The sequence below is a fragment of the Rhipicephalus sanguineus genome, chromosome 10 (assembly GCF_013339695.2).
Source record: "Rhipicephalus sanguineus isolate Rsan-2018 chromosome 10, BIME_Rsan_1.4, whole genome shotgun sequence".
In the NCBI taxonomy this organism is placed as follows: domain Eukaryota; kingdom Metazoa; phylum Arthropoda; class Arachnida; order Ixodida; family Ixodidae; genus Rhipicephalus; species Rhipicephalus sanguineus.
This window is the reverse complement of record NC_051185.1, coordinates 77538819-77556385: the sequence shown is the minus strand read 5'-3', so window position 1 is coordinate 77556385 and position 17567 is coordinate 77538819. Positions and strand designations below refer to the sequence as shown.

The window sequence follows — 17567 nt, the reverse complement described above, 5'->3', positions numbered from 1 at the left end:
TTGGCATAGAGTTTTCGCCTCAGGTAATAGATACCCCGCCTCGTTTGTGAAAACGTGTAGTGTACGACTTCGGGCTAATTGCGGCTGTAATCAGCCTCCTTTTTCAATGAATAGCTCGTAGGCTTTAAGCAAGACGGCTGTGACGGTCGTGGCAATGACGATGCTGCAATAATTTGTGATGAAACTTATAGCAAATAAAGCCAAATTTTCATATGGCTAGCTGAGAGTCTTGGTGGCTTTCGCAGAGAAGATGTTCCTAGCAACACCCGGTGATGTCGGAGCATCCAGACAGAGGGCCGTCGTCGTGGAAACGACCACAGGTGTGTTTCTATAATTGTTCACTGCGGTGACAACTGGTTAAATGTTAGCCAATCAGCGTACCATGTCTAGTTACTGGTTAAATGTCAGCCAATCAGCGTACCAAGTTACTCTCCTGAAAGATTAACGAAACAGATGCGATTGATTCATTCATTAGGTCCTGAAAGATTGTGCGAACTTGCGCGGTGACTACGCTACGATTGCGGGGTATGGAACAATTTGGAGATGATTTAAATAATTGTTTGAAGAGTAGCTTGTTGACTGAAATCTTAACTGGTTAGTCTTTTTTTTTTGCAAGGTTAGCTCATGGTGAAGAGAAACAGCATCCGCGAATGGATAGCGTGAAAAAATTAGAGCAGAAATCAAGGTGCAAAATTATCATCGTCAATGCGAACAGCATAACGGCAAATCGGCGACACTCGGTCAGTGTTGTGAAAACGTGCCAAGTGTCTCAGTGTGTTGGCTTGCACGAAAGAAATTTTCGATCGAGTAATCGCCGCGATCGCTTTCACAGAAACTTAAGCGTAAATAAGGGATATGTATGGTTGAGGTCAAGAAAGTTCCCGTGTAAACGAAAGATCTAAGTGCTAATTGTGTGACCTACCAGTACTGTTTCCGTGTGTTTCAAATCTACGGCGCTGGTGACGAAACGGCCAAACTCGTAGAACTAGGTCGTTGAAAGTCGCCAGAAGCAAGTTCACTTTCACTGCACCTGTTGTTCAGCAGTGTCCACGGCAGCCTTTTCCAAAAACTTCACGAGTTCTTCCGAGTTGAGCTCACGAGGTAGTTCTGCCGCTGCTTCATCTTGAACTTGGCATTTACAAAAGATTACCTCTGTGTAGTCCTCGTCAAGAATGCCACCCACATGTTGGCTTCCATTGACGGTTGCCCGAAAATAATGTATAGTGACCAATTGAAATGACACAAGAGAATTAAAGCTTTTCTGTGGAACTGGCGACCATATTGTTCTCAATTTATTTACAACTTCGTTCTCCTTTTCTCCCCAGGCTCTTGAGCTCCTTCTTCTTATATCCAAAAGCTCACGCCGCTTCGGTATATGTCACTTTTTAAATGGCACCGCCATATTGTGTACGCCGTGGCGGAATCGATGAGCCGTTATGTTACGCCGCGCCATACTGGCTTGGCCGAAAGCTCAGTATTGTCACGTGGTGGTGACGTCGACGAAGACAGCAGTCAGCACGTCCGAGATGAAACTGTTTATTTGGCCGAACTTGTGGCCGGGAAACTGAAAGTCAAACTACAGCAATACACTGATAGCGGCGAACAGAGCGTCGACCGTCGATCAACTGACAAGCGGTGAAGCGCGTCGGCATTTAAACATGTGCCGTCGAATATTCCAGCGTTATCGCTGGCTGTCGCGCAAATTCTAGAATAAGCTCGAGTGTGCGCGTCTTGCGCGCAATTTTAACAAAACGATCTACAATGATCGCGAAGCTTCTCGAACAATGAGGCGCGGTTCGCGCTGCGCGTTTCTGACAGTCTTCGCGGGCGAAAACCGAATACAACAAAAGTGATAATAAGAAGCGCACGTGGCAGTATTATATACCTCGGCAATTGTTGCTCATGCTATGTGGCGATGGTTTTCGAAAAACACGCTTTGCTTATCTTTTCCAGACAAGTTAAAAGAAATGTAAACTAAGTAAAGGCGATAGGAGAGAGCGCATTCCTATCGCCTTCGTCTCTTAAAACTTTTCGCACACAAAAATAGAGATCTTGCTTTTATAAAAGTTTAATTACCAAGCGCACCAAGCAGCCACAGTGTTGCGGACTGCTTAGTATACCACATCCTACAGTCACTACCAATACTTTTGTTTTCCAGTTTCAACTGAAAACGAGACGGAAACGCTCACCAGTGAACTGCTGGAGACGGTGGCGCCGAGAAATACGTCTCACCGAAGAACATGAGAGACGTTTTTTCATACGTGGTCACCTATCAAGATTGCAAGACTTGACATATGTGTACCCCTGCTGTTACTTCGTAATCGCCGTAGTCTGCCACTTCTTAACGCGGCAGTTTCACCCTGCAATGTGTGCACCGTAAAATATTTGATAAAACTCTCTCATTAACGACAGTTCGCCCTTCTGAGTTCGTGTTATCGTTGTCATAATTCGTAGTTCATTCGTTTAACGTATCAGCTTTTCGAGCCCTAATTCTTATTATTTATTGTGTAGAACAGGAGTTCATTCTGCCCATATATATATATATATATGTGGTGTGTGTGTGTGTGTGTGTGTGTGTGTGTGTGTGTGTGTGTGCGTGCGTGCGTGCGTGCGTGCGTGCGTGCGTGTGTGTGTGTGTGTGTGTGTGTGTGTGTGTGGTGTGTGTGTGTGTGTGTGTGTGTGTTGTGTGTTTGTGTGTGTGTGTGCGTGTGTGTGTGTGTGTGTGCGTGTGCGTGTGCGTGTGTGCGTGTGCGGTGTGTGTGTGTGTGGTGTGTGTGTGTGGTGTGGTGTGTGTGTGTGTGTGTGTGTGTGCGTGTGTGTGTGTGTGTGTGTGTGTTGTGTGTGTGTGTGTGTGTGTGTGTGTGTGTGTGTGTGTGTGTGTGTGTGTGTGTGTGTGTGTGTGTGGTGTGTGTGTGTGTGTGTGTGTGTGTGTGTGTGTGTGTGTGTGTGTGTGTGTGTGTGTGTGTGTGTGTGTGGTGTGTGTGTGTGTGTGTGTGTGTGTGTGTGTGTGTGTGGTGTGTGTGTGTGTGTGTGTGTGTGTGTGTGTGTGTGTGTGTGTGTGTGTGTGTGTGTGTGTGTGTGTGTGTGTGTGTGTGTGTGTGTGTGTGTGTGTGTGTGTGTGGTGTGTGTGTGTGTGTGTGTGTGTGTGTGTGTGTGTGTGTGTGTGTGTGTGTGTGTGTGTGGTGTGTGTGTGGCAGTCTAGTCTTAACGCCAGCGCTATCATTGAGACGACAGTACGTGCTATCGTCAAACCCGAGCTACCATTGTGAAACCTTGGCTTAAATTACAATATTATAAAGGGGTCGGCCTTTAAAGAAAAGGGCGCCGGGAGGAGTGTATTGCACTGCCCAGCTGAAATTAAAACGTAGGGCAATCGACCCCGCTGGCTCCTATGGCACGAAGCTTGGTGTGAATAATGAATGCCATGGGTCCAATCATCCAACATGATTCTTCAGAGATGGAGTAAACGACAGCGTAAATGAATCAGCACATAAATGTCAGGCTCCTTATGTTTAGTCATAGGTGGGTCAACCCACCAATCTTTTATGCATTCACTAAACTTTAGCTTCTAACATCATGAGCGTTTGACCTCTACGAAAGCTTCCGATTACCAAGTTCGATGTTTGGATAAAAAAAATGGCGACAAGCAACAGTAATGACTGGAATCAGCAATATCGCGGATTCAATGTGGTTCGATGAAGCCTTTCAAAACTTCGTTGACCTTAAAATAATTATATAAATTTTAAAACCCAATGTTCATTCGTTTAACTGAGAAACGTTCGGTACTACGAGAAACACGAGGCTGTGCAATTCTTTCTTTTGTTTTGTTTTTTGCCTTTCGTGCCAAGCTCGAATCGCGACATTGCGAATTGGAATTTTTAACTTCTGATGCTGTCTTTGCTGCGTAACTAATAGCCATTCCGCAGTTTTCCCATAAGGCACTTTACATTTTTTTTATGTCGCGGTTTCTTGAAGGATTTGTGCCCACAGAGTCGGAACGAAATATTTTATAGTAAAATGCTGTCGCTCACTTCTAATTCGGTCTTTTTCGAGTTGATGAATAACTCGGTTGTTATGCACTGTTTAGTGTTCCACTTTAAGGGAGACAAACATCTCGAGTATTATGGCCGACCTATGTGCGTTCTTCTAATACACACACTCTCTCTCTCTCTTTCATTCTTCACTTTTATATACGCTGACTTTTAACAGCAAATGTCACAGCTCAGAGGCTGAGATGAGCTTAATGTCGCGCTTCACATGCGGGCTCGTCGTCTATGTTCGGGATACACGAAGTACAGCATGAACTTTTTGCCGGCAGCGTTTTTCGCGGCGACTGTTTTACTCCAAAAAGTCGACGGCAACACGACACAAACGTGCAATGCAGGTGACCACATCACTAGCCATTTCATGCACTATCCGGATGCTGAAAAGGTGAGGCTGTGGACAGCCATGCTTTTTTTTTTTTTTGCATCTCCTTCAATAACGGCAATAGTGTAAGAGCGGCGTGGTTTCTGAATCACGCTGCATGTGACGTCGACGTTCATTAGTCAAAGGTGTTAGAGAATGAAGCCGTAATATGACGCAGAAGACAGTAGACTTGACTGCGTTGTATTTATGGTGTGTGTGTGTGTGTGTGTGGGTGTGTGTGTGTGTGTGTGTGTGTGTGTGTGTGTGTGTGTGTGTGTGTGTGTTGGTGTGTGTGTGTGTGTGTGCGCGTGTGTGTGCGCGTGTGTTGTGTGTGCGTTGGGTGTGCGTGTGTGTGTGTGTGTTGTGTGTGTGTGTGCGTGTGTGTGCGTGTTGTGTGTGTGTGGTGTTGTGTGTGTGTGTGTGTGTGTGTGTGTGTGTGTGTGTGTGTGTGTGTGTGTGTGTGTGTGTGTGTGTGTGTGTGTGGTGTGTGTGTGTGTGTGTGTGTGTGTGTGTGTGTGACACAGCTACGTGTGTCACACACACACACAGCAGCTCCGGTGTCACAGTTCGAAATTTCGTGGCTTTCTGCGTTTTTAAGTAGACTTTGTAGCAGTTACAATGTATAAAACAGTGTTGAAAATAAGAGATGTGCCGAAGGTTCTGCCTCTGGCACCGAAGCCAAGTTATTCACACCACCGGGACAGATTGTTAGCTTACTGCTATAGGGACGCAACAAAATTTTGTGTTTACATTTGCTTTGTTGTCGCACAGTAAATGTTCTTGAAAGTGGGTAAAGTCAACAAATGCAACGTGGTAGATATCCCAGAAACGCGTACACGAAGGTGAATGCTGCCGCCCCGCTTAACACTGGATGAACGACAGCAATGTAAGGCACTGTAACGCTTTATACCGGGGGTCTCACTCACCGCAACTAGCGGGCCACGGTCACGAAATTCAGTCTCCCGCAAGGGCCGGGACAAAACATTGGAGCGAGGGGAGGAGAGGGGGATTTGAACCAAATGTGAGCTAATGTTTCCATTTGAAAGAAAGCGTTTCCCGTGTCTCATGTATGAGTCATTTCTGAAGGGGATTTGGCGTCAGGTTTCTAGGAACATAATCTCCAGAATTACTGAAATGTGGACGCCGATTCTGAAATACCGAGCTTTTGTTCTACCGTCGCGGTGGGATCTGAACCCACAATCTTCGAATTACGCATCCGATGTTCTACCAATTGAACTACGACGGAGGGCGCTATAGGTCAAAAACAGTCAAGTGCGGGCCGGGCCGCTGGCGAAAGGTCTGCTGGCCGCGTGTTTGAGACACATGCTTTAGCCTATTTTACGGATGGGTTTCGATGCCGCCATATTGGACCGCAGCCTTGCCGATTGACATCCTTGACAGCTAAACGAATTCTTAACAGTGCTACGGTAGACGCATACGCATGAAAACTGCTGAGATAGTGCATTGGACTTTTCGTGACCTCATTAATTGACGTCGCGTTATACAAAAATAAAACATTCGTTTAACAGCCCAAGGTGGCAGAGCCTATGTGTCTAACGTAAAATCGTTTATACCACTGTTCTCGCTGCCACTTGGTGGCGCTGTGGTTTTTGGTAGCTTAAACATCGCTTCGAGAGAGAGGGCTAGCAAGAAAGAACATTTTTTTTTCTCGTGTTCTCGTGCTGCAACGACCGTCGCAGGATGAAATTGAAGGCAGTGAACTTGTTGCATGATGCGCCGGTGTGGGGCTTCGGACGGTAGTGGTCAAACGCACCATGCAAACATTTTATCCTTGAATCTAATGCTATCCCGCGGAATAAAGCTGACGTTGAGCTACGTTAATCTGGGAAGCCTTCCGCTGTTGCCTATAGCCATTCTGCGCCGCGGCTATAACGAATTTTTATTTTTGTTCTTTTCAATGTTGCGCTTACCCGTGTCGTGTGGTTTGGGCTCACAGAATCAAAACAAAATGTGTTATCGTAAAATGTTGTACCCATAATAATGCTAATTCTGTCTCTCTGCAGTTGATAAATCACTCGCGCGTTTTGTACTGCTTAGTCTACCACTCAAAGGATGGGAAGAAAATTCGAGATGAAATGCCCTGCCTGTGCGCGCGTGTGTCTTTCTCAGGAGGAAAGGGCGGAAGTCTCACGTTCTTGTACCAATTCTCGTACAACAAAACACACATGTAAGTATTGCTCCCATGTGAATGTATGTTGGAATCCTATCGCCGCGTAGTATGCAGCAACGCAGACGGGCAGCAGTGATTACTATAGACAGTGGCGTAGCCAGAGGGTGGCACACCGGGCCCGTAACCCCCCCCCCCCCCCGCCCCGCCGAAATTTTGTTGCCGAAAGAGTGCCAAGCCGGGCTATAGCCCGACTTGGCACTCTATGAACGCTTACCAACTATAGTTGGTAAGCGTTCATAGTAAATTTACAGCGCGAAAAAACGAGAGGCAGAAGAAGGAAATTGCACAGGACAAGCGCTTGTCCTGTGTATAGTTTTCCGGGATCGAATTCCGGCTGCGGCGGCTGCATTTTCGATAGGAGGCGAAAATGTTGAGCCCGTGTACTTAGATTTAGGCGCACGTTAAAGAACCCAGGTGGTCGAAATTTCCGGAGCCCTCCACATACGGCGTCTCTCATAATCATATCGTGGTTTTGGGACGTTAAACCCCAGATATTATTATTATGATTATTATGTGTATAGTTTTCTTCTTCTGTCTCTCGTTTTTTCGCGCTGTAAATTTACTATGAATTTTTTTGCCACCCGACCACATCTGCCTGCCCGTCCTCCACTTCAGATCAAGAAGGTGCACCATCACCCCCCCCCCCCCCCCCGAAAAAATTTCTGCCTACGCCCCTGACCTGCAGCGCAGAAAACTGCAATGGTGATAGTGAACAACACGAGAATTAACCAAGCAAATTGTATGAGACATTACTTCATTTTTAATGAAAAATTAGGAAAGGAAATGAAAGTGGGCGGAAAAACAACTGGCCGCAATGAGTATATACGAGCTTCCCGCCTCTTCACACATCGTGCGCAAAAATCCACAAGCCGGTGCAACCCTCCGGTAGCTCGGTTAAATTAAAACGCTGTCCATCTCTGTGCGCTCTTCGCCTATCTCCAGTCGTGGATATGACTAAAAACGAGCCAAAGCAGGCAATGCTATTCATATTCAAGTTAAATGGAAATGGGCTCCAGTAAACGACGAAGCCGTTTAAGAGGGTGGTTTGAAAAACGTTGCTTGGTTAACACGCACGCTTTGGTAATGCCGGCTCTCATCAGTGGCGTCAGGAGATTGGAATAAAAGCACTGTGGGGTAGCTTTATGCTGTAGCAACCTAGTTTACTCCCTTTCTTTTACTGGTTCCTCAGTTTACTGAGCATCCACTTATAAGCGGCACTGCGTGTGTGGCTTAATTAATGGATGAGTTGAACGCCAGCGACGAGACCTTAAACTGTTACTGTAAGTACCACCACGCTGGCAAGGACAAAAATATGGATGACACCGATGTAATATATAACACATATTGCCTTTAACGTTTCTTCATCGTTTTCAAGTGGCTGGAACGAAAACTTGGCTGGTTGGTTATTCAAGATTCAATAAAAGCACGTAACATGAGAGATAACGCGTTTGTCTCATGCATGCAACTTACGTCGTTGGACGGGCTGTTCCTATATGCGTGATCACGAATTCAACTTGAAAAAGATATCACTGAAAGTATGTTTTTTTTTTCAGAGCCACCGGGCTATCAATTGCGGAAATGAACAGAACGGATCAAGCTTTTAAACAATATAACGAGATCATTTTCAGTTACGTTATTGGTACGTATTTGCAATCGCACGGTTCCTTTCGTGGTGTATCTGGTCAGCTTGCCTACTTTTGTATAGTTCAACCCAGTTAAACTGAGCTATACAACTATTAGTTCGCAGCTCGTGTAACCTCCAAAACGGCCGCCCAGTCCCGCACAGTGCGGTTCTGAACCTTTAAATAGCAATATCTAGACCGTGACAACATTTTTATTTTATTGAATTATTACAGTGAAGCTAGGCGAAAGCAAAATTTGTGTCACAGAAATTGGGCACTAAAAAAGACGAACGCAATACACGGGCGGCAAACGCCAATTAAAATTTCTGGACCAACGTAAGCAATAATTGAGAAATACTTTAGTGAACTGTCAGGATTAACCAAGTGATAGACACCGGAGCCACACGCTTTAGCTTCGCTGGTTAAACATCGGTACGGAGTGCTTAGGCGGTGATTTTTTTTATATCGAAGTGCTGATGGCAACGGCCGCCGTAGTACCACAGCAGCCAAAATGTTACGCGGCTAAGCTCGCAAACATGAATTCGATACCAGTCACGGTGGCTGCGTTTAAAGGGAGCGAAAATGCAACATCATTTTGTGTGTGTAATTCAAGTGCCCATTAAAGAACCCCACGTGATCAGAATTCGTGCGGAGTAAACCACTATGATGTGCCTCATTATCATGTCGTGGTGTTGGCACTTAAAACCCCAGAGTTTTTACAGCAGAGCTGTTATGCTCGAAGTTTTCGGTGTGGCGTAGAAAGAAAACCATGCTCATCGTGAACCGGCACGCGCTCTCTTCGTCCTCTTCTTTATCTTCTGCTTCGCTCCCAGAACACGTGCGCCAATTTGTCCGGCGTGGGGACGCAATAACTCTGATGGGCGAGCGAACGAGTACAGAGAGAGAGAAAAAGATACAAAGAAAGATAAAAACACAAATAGAGAGAAGGCTAGGAATGAAAGAAAGAGAGAAAGAGATAGAAGGCGAGAGAACGAGAACAGAGAGAGAGAGAGAGAAAGGGACAGAAAATAGAAAAGTTGAGAGAAAGAAAGGGAAGAGAGAAAAAGGTAGAAAGACAGAGAAAGAAATATACAAACAGAAAGAGATAAAAATAAACAGACGCAAGAAATATAGAAAAAATGAGAGAGCACGCATAGCCATGTATAGACCGTTTTCACGGAGAGGAGGAGCGTAGCCTCGAACCGGTGTATTTTCACCGCTTTCTCTCTCTCCACCTCGGCCGACCGCTGCCGCTGGTGTGTGCGGATTCCCGAGTTTTGCACTGCGTGGTGCGTGAGAGGTCAGCATGTTTCCATTTTTCGACGCGCTGAAACAATTGTGCTGCCGCAAATCGAAATGTCGGACGAGAACAGGTCGACAAGCTACCACTGCGCTGTGTTTGGCTGCGGCAACAGCTACGGAAGCCTGAAAGACTGGCAGCCAAGGCATGCGAAGTGCACTATGTTTTTAAATGACTTCGCTTCTCCAGGTCGCACGCCTTCTCCGACAAATAGTATATTATTATATGGTGGTGTCTGCACTTATGGCCATTTCTCCAAGTCACCACACCAGCTTGTGATTGTGCTTGGGTGCTGGTACACTTATCATCTGCATCAAAGAGAACCAATGTCAAGGCTGACGATTAATACACAAATGTTTGGCCAAGAGTTGTTCTCATGAACCTCTCTGATTTCTATGCTACAGCACATGATTTACAATGGCTGCGGCTAGAAAATGTTCCATCTTAGTGCGTGCAATTTCGAGATTATTGAATGGGCACTTTTCAATCTACATGACAGAAAGGCCTGCATGACATGTGTTCTTTGGCGTAGGTACGCGTTTCTAACGTTTCGTCGAGAGCACGTTCTTTCTCGACTTGTCAATTTTGTGACGATAACTGGGGTAGCGTTATGACAACCGCACTTTTTTTTTCGCGCGGCAGTCTGGGTGTCGTGTATAATCGGCCCACGTTCGTTAAAGCCAGGTCGTTAAATGGACACGTGCGCTTGTCGTAATGCTTCTGAAATACTCGCCAGAAAACAAATTGACAGTAATGTTACCAAAAACGAGCGCCCTTTCGGCGTATCGCTAGTGGCGGCGGCTCACGCCGAAGCGAACTCACGCCATGCCACGCTTCCAGATGTGCAACAGGCTTATTTTTATTTTATCATCGGCGTTGTTTCTACGCCGAACTTTGAGCTCACCCGTCGTACTTCTGTTCCTTATCCTGTGCAACGATCAGAGGCCACAAGCTACGACGGCGACACGAATAAACACAGGAATCGGTGTTTGTGCTCCTGTCGTTCCGTGAACATTGTATTGCAACGTGCCAAGCGGAACCAAAATGGTCTGTTAGGGATTAGAGTTACGTTGAACTTGAATAATCACGGCACGGAAACCCGTGAGCCATCTTAACACTAATCCGCGCACCTAGCGCGCAGCCAGACAATGGCCTACGTGTTCGCTCGTCTCCATTTACGTTTCTCCGATTATACTTCGACAGTTGTCCTAAGTGTTAACGCTCTTTTATAGTGATTATTCCAAGAACCTCACCCGGCCAGCTATAAGAAAACATACAAAGCAATTACCAATTTACACATGCTGCTTAAGAACTGCATTGGCATTATTCTCATCGTCGGCGCTGCTGCGGGAACGTCTCGTGGGCCGCCGCTGCTTGCTGTTTCAGCCATTTTGAAGCTGCAAGCTTAGCGATTATTTATCAGCGCCTTTACACTCGAAAAGCGTTGCCCTGTTTTGCCCGTGTACCGCGAGGAACAGTAAATACCTTGTGAACCGAGCGCATACGCTGCATACACCGCCGCGGAACCCCACACACCGGAAGGGCGGCGAAACGTCGCAGACGATAGACGGCGCTGCGGCGGTGGAGTGCTTTAAAAATGGCAGCCTCAGCAAGGGTGAGGAAGAGAGAGGTGAGAGGGTGAAAGCCTAGCCAAGCCAGGACCAGCTAGGTGCCCACCAGCTCTGCTGTGATCCAACCTTGCGCGACTTAGTGCGAGTTGCGCTAATTTTTTTAAAGACGATAGTCTTTCTTGGGGAACTTAAACGCAGAAATTTTGGTCTGTCTTTCTGTCTGTCTGTCTTTCTGTTTGTCGGCACGTCCCTCGATTCAGCCACTCGACCAAAGTTGAACCACTTGCCCAAGGGCCAGCCGTCTTGAACTGGTACGGCTGTTCATACTTGTGAACGTTGTCGATCAAAAAGTAAATATCATGCATATCTGAGGTGCAACATCACTAGGTAAGTATTAGGTGGCGTGTTCCTTTAATAGAAAATGCATACATACGTAATTTTAAGGACCCTAGTTTCTTAAAGGGACCGACAACTGCCCAGAACACGAAATGAGATGACTGCAGTGATGGAAAGATTGTCCGTCGCATTGACTCAAACGAACCCTGTTTATCTCGTGAGAGGTGGATTTATATTTTTATTTCTTCATTGAAAGTCGCGAAAAGTGACATTTGGCGCCTCTGACGGCAAAATCATAAACGGTCCGATGAAGCCGGTCACATGACCATTGATTGGTGTATGCGTTCGATGACTTTTCTGTTAGTACTGAAATATTGTTAATTTCTTTATATTAAAAGATATTACTCCATAAAAATGTACATATAGGCCTGCGTTAGTTGTATGCAACAAAGTGGCGCTGCCTTCGCTTGGCGTAATGATCCCATGCCGGGACAAGCCATCCATGTCACAGGCGCAGGCAACCTTGGACGCAGGCGCACACAACGCTGTACAAATACCGAGAAGGTGTATAAAGCCACATCATCTCACTGTAACAGCTTGCTATTCTCAAAAATGGTTTGAAAGCTCAAATAAAGGTGGTTAAGCATAGCTACAGTAACTCCTGCGAAAGCAGAACAACGACAGCTTTCACAAGAGCTAGCGGCATCGCTATCAATTCTCAGCGTTGCTGGAGCAAGCCTTCATGCGTGTTTGGAGCCTTTCAGATCGAAAAATACTGCTTATAAAATAACTACGTGCTTTTAGGATAAACCACTGCAACTACAAACGCTACGAAGGGTAAGCTTCCTGTCGCGCCGTAAAAAATTGGATCGAGAAAAATCAGTTCTCGGTCCCTTTTAAGCTGCGCTGAAATGCATAATAATGGAAGCTTGAGCGAGTTGGTATGCGTTCATCTTTGTTGAAACAGCGCTCACTAGACGACGACGAAGTAAAGAAGGCACAGGACAGGCGCTGCCTGTCCCTGTGCCTTCTTTTACTTCGTCGTCGTCTAGTGAGCGCTGTTTCAACAAAGCTGAAAATGCGACTGCGCTGAAATTTGCTTCCTCCATGCCCTTCGCACGAGCTCATTGTTGTGTTTCGGTTTCGGTTCTGTATTGCACTGTACGAATGCCTGGGTTGGGGTTGAAAAACTTTAGTTTTGAGAAGGCCAAGAAGGTGAAAAAAAATATTTAAAAAAATGAAAAAGCAGCGTTGTGGGCGGCCTTCAGGCTGCCGGTTGTGGGCGCCGCTCTGGCGTTCCTGTTTTACCCAGGCGACGTGTAAATAAAGAGTGTGTGGAGAGTACTCGTTGAGTGCGGACGTTTCTCTGCTTGAGCGCTTCGCGCCAAACCGCGTTTTCGGGCTGGCTGGCGTCCCCGCCGGTCGCGTTGGTCACCGCCGGTCTTCGCCTGCTGCTGCGCCGGGACTACCAGCACGCAACACAGCACTCATGTTTCCCGACGTATTGCCAGATGGCGTCCATATCTCACACAGCGCCTCTTCTATCGTCTTTACACGACATTTGCAGCGAAGCACGCAGATACGCGGCCAATTTTTTTTCTGACAATCGCACCGGCGAGTTGTAGTGCCGCGGATCCTTCGAATTAGGCTCTGGCGCTATCCTCATCAAAAAATGCGAATTCATGACGGTATACATGGCTGCCGCTTCGCTTTCCGCTACAGCCGGAAAGCGAAGCTCAACTGCAACACCTCAGTTGCAAAGCTAACGTACTGAGTAGAAAAACATTGCCACGATGCATTACTTGTTATTCGGAGGTCGTTAACGTAGAATAAAGTGGGTTCAGAAATACTGTGCTGAGGTATATCTGATGTTACAAGCAAGGTAGGAAGTGATATTGTTGACCATCATATGTATACGTTTATGCTACGAAACAAGGAACAGTGAAGAATCTTTACCACGACCTCTTTTATGAATATCCTTCTTTCTTTCTTTTTTTCAGAACAGAAACTTTACAAAGAGACAACCAGAATCCTGTACACTGATTACCATACTTGTGCAGTTTTGAACTCAACACTGCTCGGTGAGTTTCCGGCGCTAACTTTTGTATCACAGCTTGGCATTGAAATAAACGGTCTGTTTTTTCTTTTCTTTTTTTTTTTTTGCAAAATGACAAGGACATTTTCGTGCGTGTGGGTAGGTGTCATCTACCAAACCATTGTCTTTCCCACTTCCTTCTACCTCTCCTTTGAATGCCTCCATTTATGCACACAATTAAATGGAAGAAGGTTCACGGGACAGGATAAGCACTCGCCGTTCAAGGTTGGGACAAGCCATTTGTGTCCCAGGGCGCTGTTCCTGATATGCATCAACGTACTGCGTCACGTCATATGCAACCTGCGCGTATTATCAGAATACCGTAGCAGGAGCTTCAACTGCGCTTACATTATAGAGCGGAGCTCAAGGCGCCCTTTGCTGGGTTGAGCGTCCTCTCTCGTTGTCCTAGCTCGCTTTAACCGAGCGAACGAGCACAGCGAGGGATTTCCTGGCTCGCGCGCCTCGAGCCACTTGACGCTCTTCTTATACGCGCTTATTCAAAATTCCGGGTTATTTCATGATTTCATGCTTTATATTTCGCGATTAATCGTAATTTCTCATTTATTTCTAAAGGCACAATGCTCTGGGTCAGACACGACCTCCTAATCAACGAAGCACCAATGCCTTACTTGTGCACAGTTACGTACGAGCTTGCTGCGAGAGATGTCCGTTACATCGTCTACGACTGGAAGGAGTGTCCTACTCGCATGAGTTACAACAAAAATGCTGTGAAACCCAAGCGCACAAACAAGAATAACGCCAAAAAGGATTTGTGAAGACGTCTTTACCTGCAGGCATGCACGCATCAGCCAGTTACACTCGTCTGGAGAAGAACGTGTGAAAAATCGCGCATTTTTCAATAAAAGTTACAAATGCACACCAAAATCCACATATTTACTTACAATGCTCCTTTTTCAGTAATCTCATTAGGGTATACTGCTTACTCACGGAGTGTGCTTTCAATGGTCTGCGTAACTGTATTTTTTTATAAATAACATACAGCATTTAGCAGTTTAGACTAAAGGTATACAGGGCTACAAAATAATAATAACTGAAATACAAGTCCTTCCTTGATTGGTATGCATCTTCTTCGTACTTCAGTAAGCATCTACCAACAAGCCCAACAACAATTTTTACTAAATAATATAAATGTCTAATAGGTTAAGTGTTTTATTTTACGTGTTCACGTCACTTAAAAACAAATTCGATTACGAAAGCGCTCACCGTTTTACAGCTCGACAGCGCCTAATATCAAGTGTTAAACTGCTCCAGGCAAAAGACAGAAAACCGAATAAACAAGTGTAACGGGCTAGTTGGTATAGATCCATCTTCGTAAGAAGCGCAAAACCACTCACACGGACAGCTAGAAAGAAAGACACTACACAAGCGCTTGACTGCAACTAAGCGTTTATTCGGAAGCGCGACATATAAAAAGGAAAGAAAGAAGACAACAAAACAAAGCCCACGTGTCATATCGGTTATTACTCATCCATTATTGTCCAACACACCATCCAAAAAACGAAGTTCCTTCTGCGTAAGCGCGATAGACGGTGCACTGACACATCAATATCATCCCGTTTCATTTCTGCAGCTTCAACTATTAATCTCGTTAACATATCTCTGTTGCGATACAAAATGCAGGTGTTATCAAAGTATGGCACACAGCCACAATCCTTGCAGTGGATAGCCAGTTGGCCATCCACGCCTTTCTGCACCTTATTATCATGTTCTTTTTACTCGCTCATTTATACATCTTTCAGTTTGTCCTACGTATGCGCGGCCACACGACATGGGTATCCTATACACAACAGTCTGTGCGCACTGAACATAGTCATTGTGATGGTTAATTTTACAACACTTTTTTTCTTTCTGAACCGATGTATTTGTAGAAAAAGTCGTAGGCACAAAAAAAACGAAAAAAGAAAGTGCAGCAAGGATTATAAGAGAGTATAGGATTATAACATGTCGCACTTGCTCTAATATATGAGCTTTTGCTTTCATCAACGTCGTCAGCTTTACCCGTCAGTCATATACTCTGAACTTTCACTATATGTTTAGCCTGCGAACACAGATAGTATTAGTCGAGTTCGCAATACGATGGCAGTGGGATTACTTCTTGTCCTGAATGCGTTGCTAACATCCGTCTCTACCAACACAAATGAAACTTGCGACGCCGAAAAAAGCCTCGCGAGCGAATTCATTCATTCACCGGATGCTTGGAAGGTGAGGCGATGCAACAAGAGTTTTTTATCGGAAGAGTGATGTTTACGTATACGTTAAGAGACTCAGATGGCCAAAATTAATCCTTACACCTTTAATAAGCACCGACAGATGATCTTTTTTCCAAGTTTTTAAAACCACCTCACCTATAATTACATCCACCAAAATTACGGCAAGCAAAATACATTTGAATTTTACGCTTATGTTCGTCTCGAAGTGCCTTGTATGGCGTCTTCAGCTATCGAAGGGAATTTCAAGGGCCGCTATCTCTGTTTGACACAACATCGATGAAAACCAACAGATAATGAACATTGTCTGTTCGTTTTCATTAATGTCACCGACTATCATGACATATGAGACAGCAAAACTAGCTGACGTCTCGTAAGAATACGGCCGGACGTGAAGACGTTACTTATACAAAGAAAAGTGACCAAAAGAAAAAAAGAAGCGACCAAGCGTCCTCTGCTCGATTTTAGCGACAGTACCAGGAATTGAGCAAGCCCGTCGATTTCGTGCATGCCGTGATGGTGCATTTTCCTGCTCCATATGTTGGTCGAGTAAGAGTAAGGAATACATATCGTAAATTATTATCACGCTAGCCAGCGGGTTTAAAGGGTTTGAGATTTTCCAAAGGTACTCTAAGAGGGTTTTGACGATTTTCGACGCATGTATATTGAACCGGTAAGAATGTCCCCGAGATCATTAACAGAACGATTTCAGCGCTCTCCACAAAATTTGTAACTTATTGTGTGGTTTTAGGCATGCGCACCGCTACAAATCGCAACGTGCCGCCAGACCGAGTTTGCAGCCACAAACTTGTTTCGGGACGAAGGTGACTTTTAAGGGCTCGTTTTGCCTTGTTAGACACAATATTAATGAGAACTAACAGACAGTTTAGGTCTCATTAATCTTGTTTAGCGACATCACTCGGGCAACCCATTGGCTCTTCAGGGTTTGTGCGCCAGATCTAAACGCACGTGGCCGGTGTGGTAGCCGCACCTATAGAGATCAACCGGAAAAACACTAAGCGTGGCCTCCGCGATATACTTGAGGAGGGTAACCTTTATCGCCCATAGCTCCTTGAGGAGGGTAACCTTTAATCGCCCATAGCTCCTAAGATGCAAAGTGTCTCGCCTTATTTATGGTGCCAGTAATTTACTGTAGCGGCTAATTAACTTCTTAGACAATTTCAAAAACCGTTTTAGCGGCGCTTTAACACATAACATTGAGAAGTCTGAAATGTACGTCAATGCTCGTTACCTCGCACACTTTACACCATTGTGTTATATATACCTCGTCGAAATGGCTGAAGGCGTGAACACGACTAACCGCATCAATCTTGATCTTTCTGGGGCTGTTTTACTAAATGTAAGCACTGTTATAGTTGCAATTATCGTGTCAATCGCACGAACGTGGCCGCAACAAAATACATTTACGGACACTGTGAGCATTACGCGTAAGCTTATGTCCGTCATCTGTGTATATGTGCTGGTCATTACCATTTCGGACCGCATAGGAAAACAGTACGTTCCTTAATTTAACGAATAAACGAAGACTTGCGGCTTAACTGATGTCTATAAGTAGTCGAACCTTTTGTTTTACAGAAGAAATTTCACTGAGCACATGAACGTTGCCGGAGCGCTGATACAACGTCCAAACTGCCATCAGCAGTTCGCATACGGAGGCATAGGGGCATACATTTTTACGCTGCAATATTTTCAACCAGACAATATTTTTGTTACTGGCTGAAGTTCTGCGTGCGATGGGGTCGCCCTTGTTTTTTCGAAAGCTTTTACCAGCCTTCATTTTTATCTTCCTCTTTTTT

The 17567-nt window shown here is 45.3% G+C and overlaps 1 protein-coding gene across 1 annotated transcript; it reads left to right on the top strand.

Moving 5' to 3' along the window:
- The first annotated feature begins 4234 nt into the window (after window positions 1-4234).
- LOC119406863 (uncharacterized) lies at window positions 4235-14397 on the top strand. Its single transcript, XM_037673616.2, has 5 exons — window positions 4235-4431; window positions 6432-6595; window positions 8152-8237; window positions 13428-13508; window positions 14096-14397. The coding sequence occupies exons 1-5, from the start codon at window positions 4258-4260 to the stop codon at window positions 14296-14298; spliced, it is 708 nt and encodes a 235-aa protein (XP_037529544.1). The 5' UTR covers window positions 4235-4257; the 3' UTR covers window positions 14299-14397.
- The last annotated feature ends 3170 nt before the right edge of the window (window positions 14398-17567 follow it).

Bases quoted from the DNA above. Each gene is read 5' to 3' on its own strand.
- LOC119406863 (XM_037673616.2), top strand. From the start codon at position 4,258: ATGCGGGCTCGTCGTCTATGTTCGGGATACACGAAGTACAGCATGAAC. The intron at 6,596-8,151 runs GTAAGTATTGCT...TTTTTTTTTCAG, and splicing joins TCGTACAACAAAACACACAT to AGCCACCGGGCTATCAATTG. The intron at 13,509-14,095 runs GTGAGTTTCCGG...TTATTTCTAAAG, and splicing joins TTTGAACTCAACACTGCTCG to GCACAATGCTCTGGGTCAGA.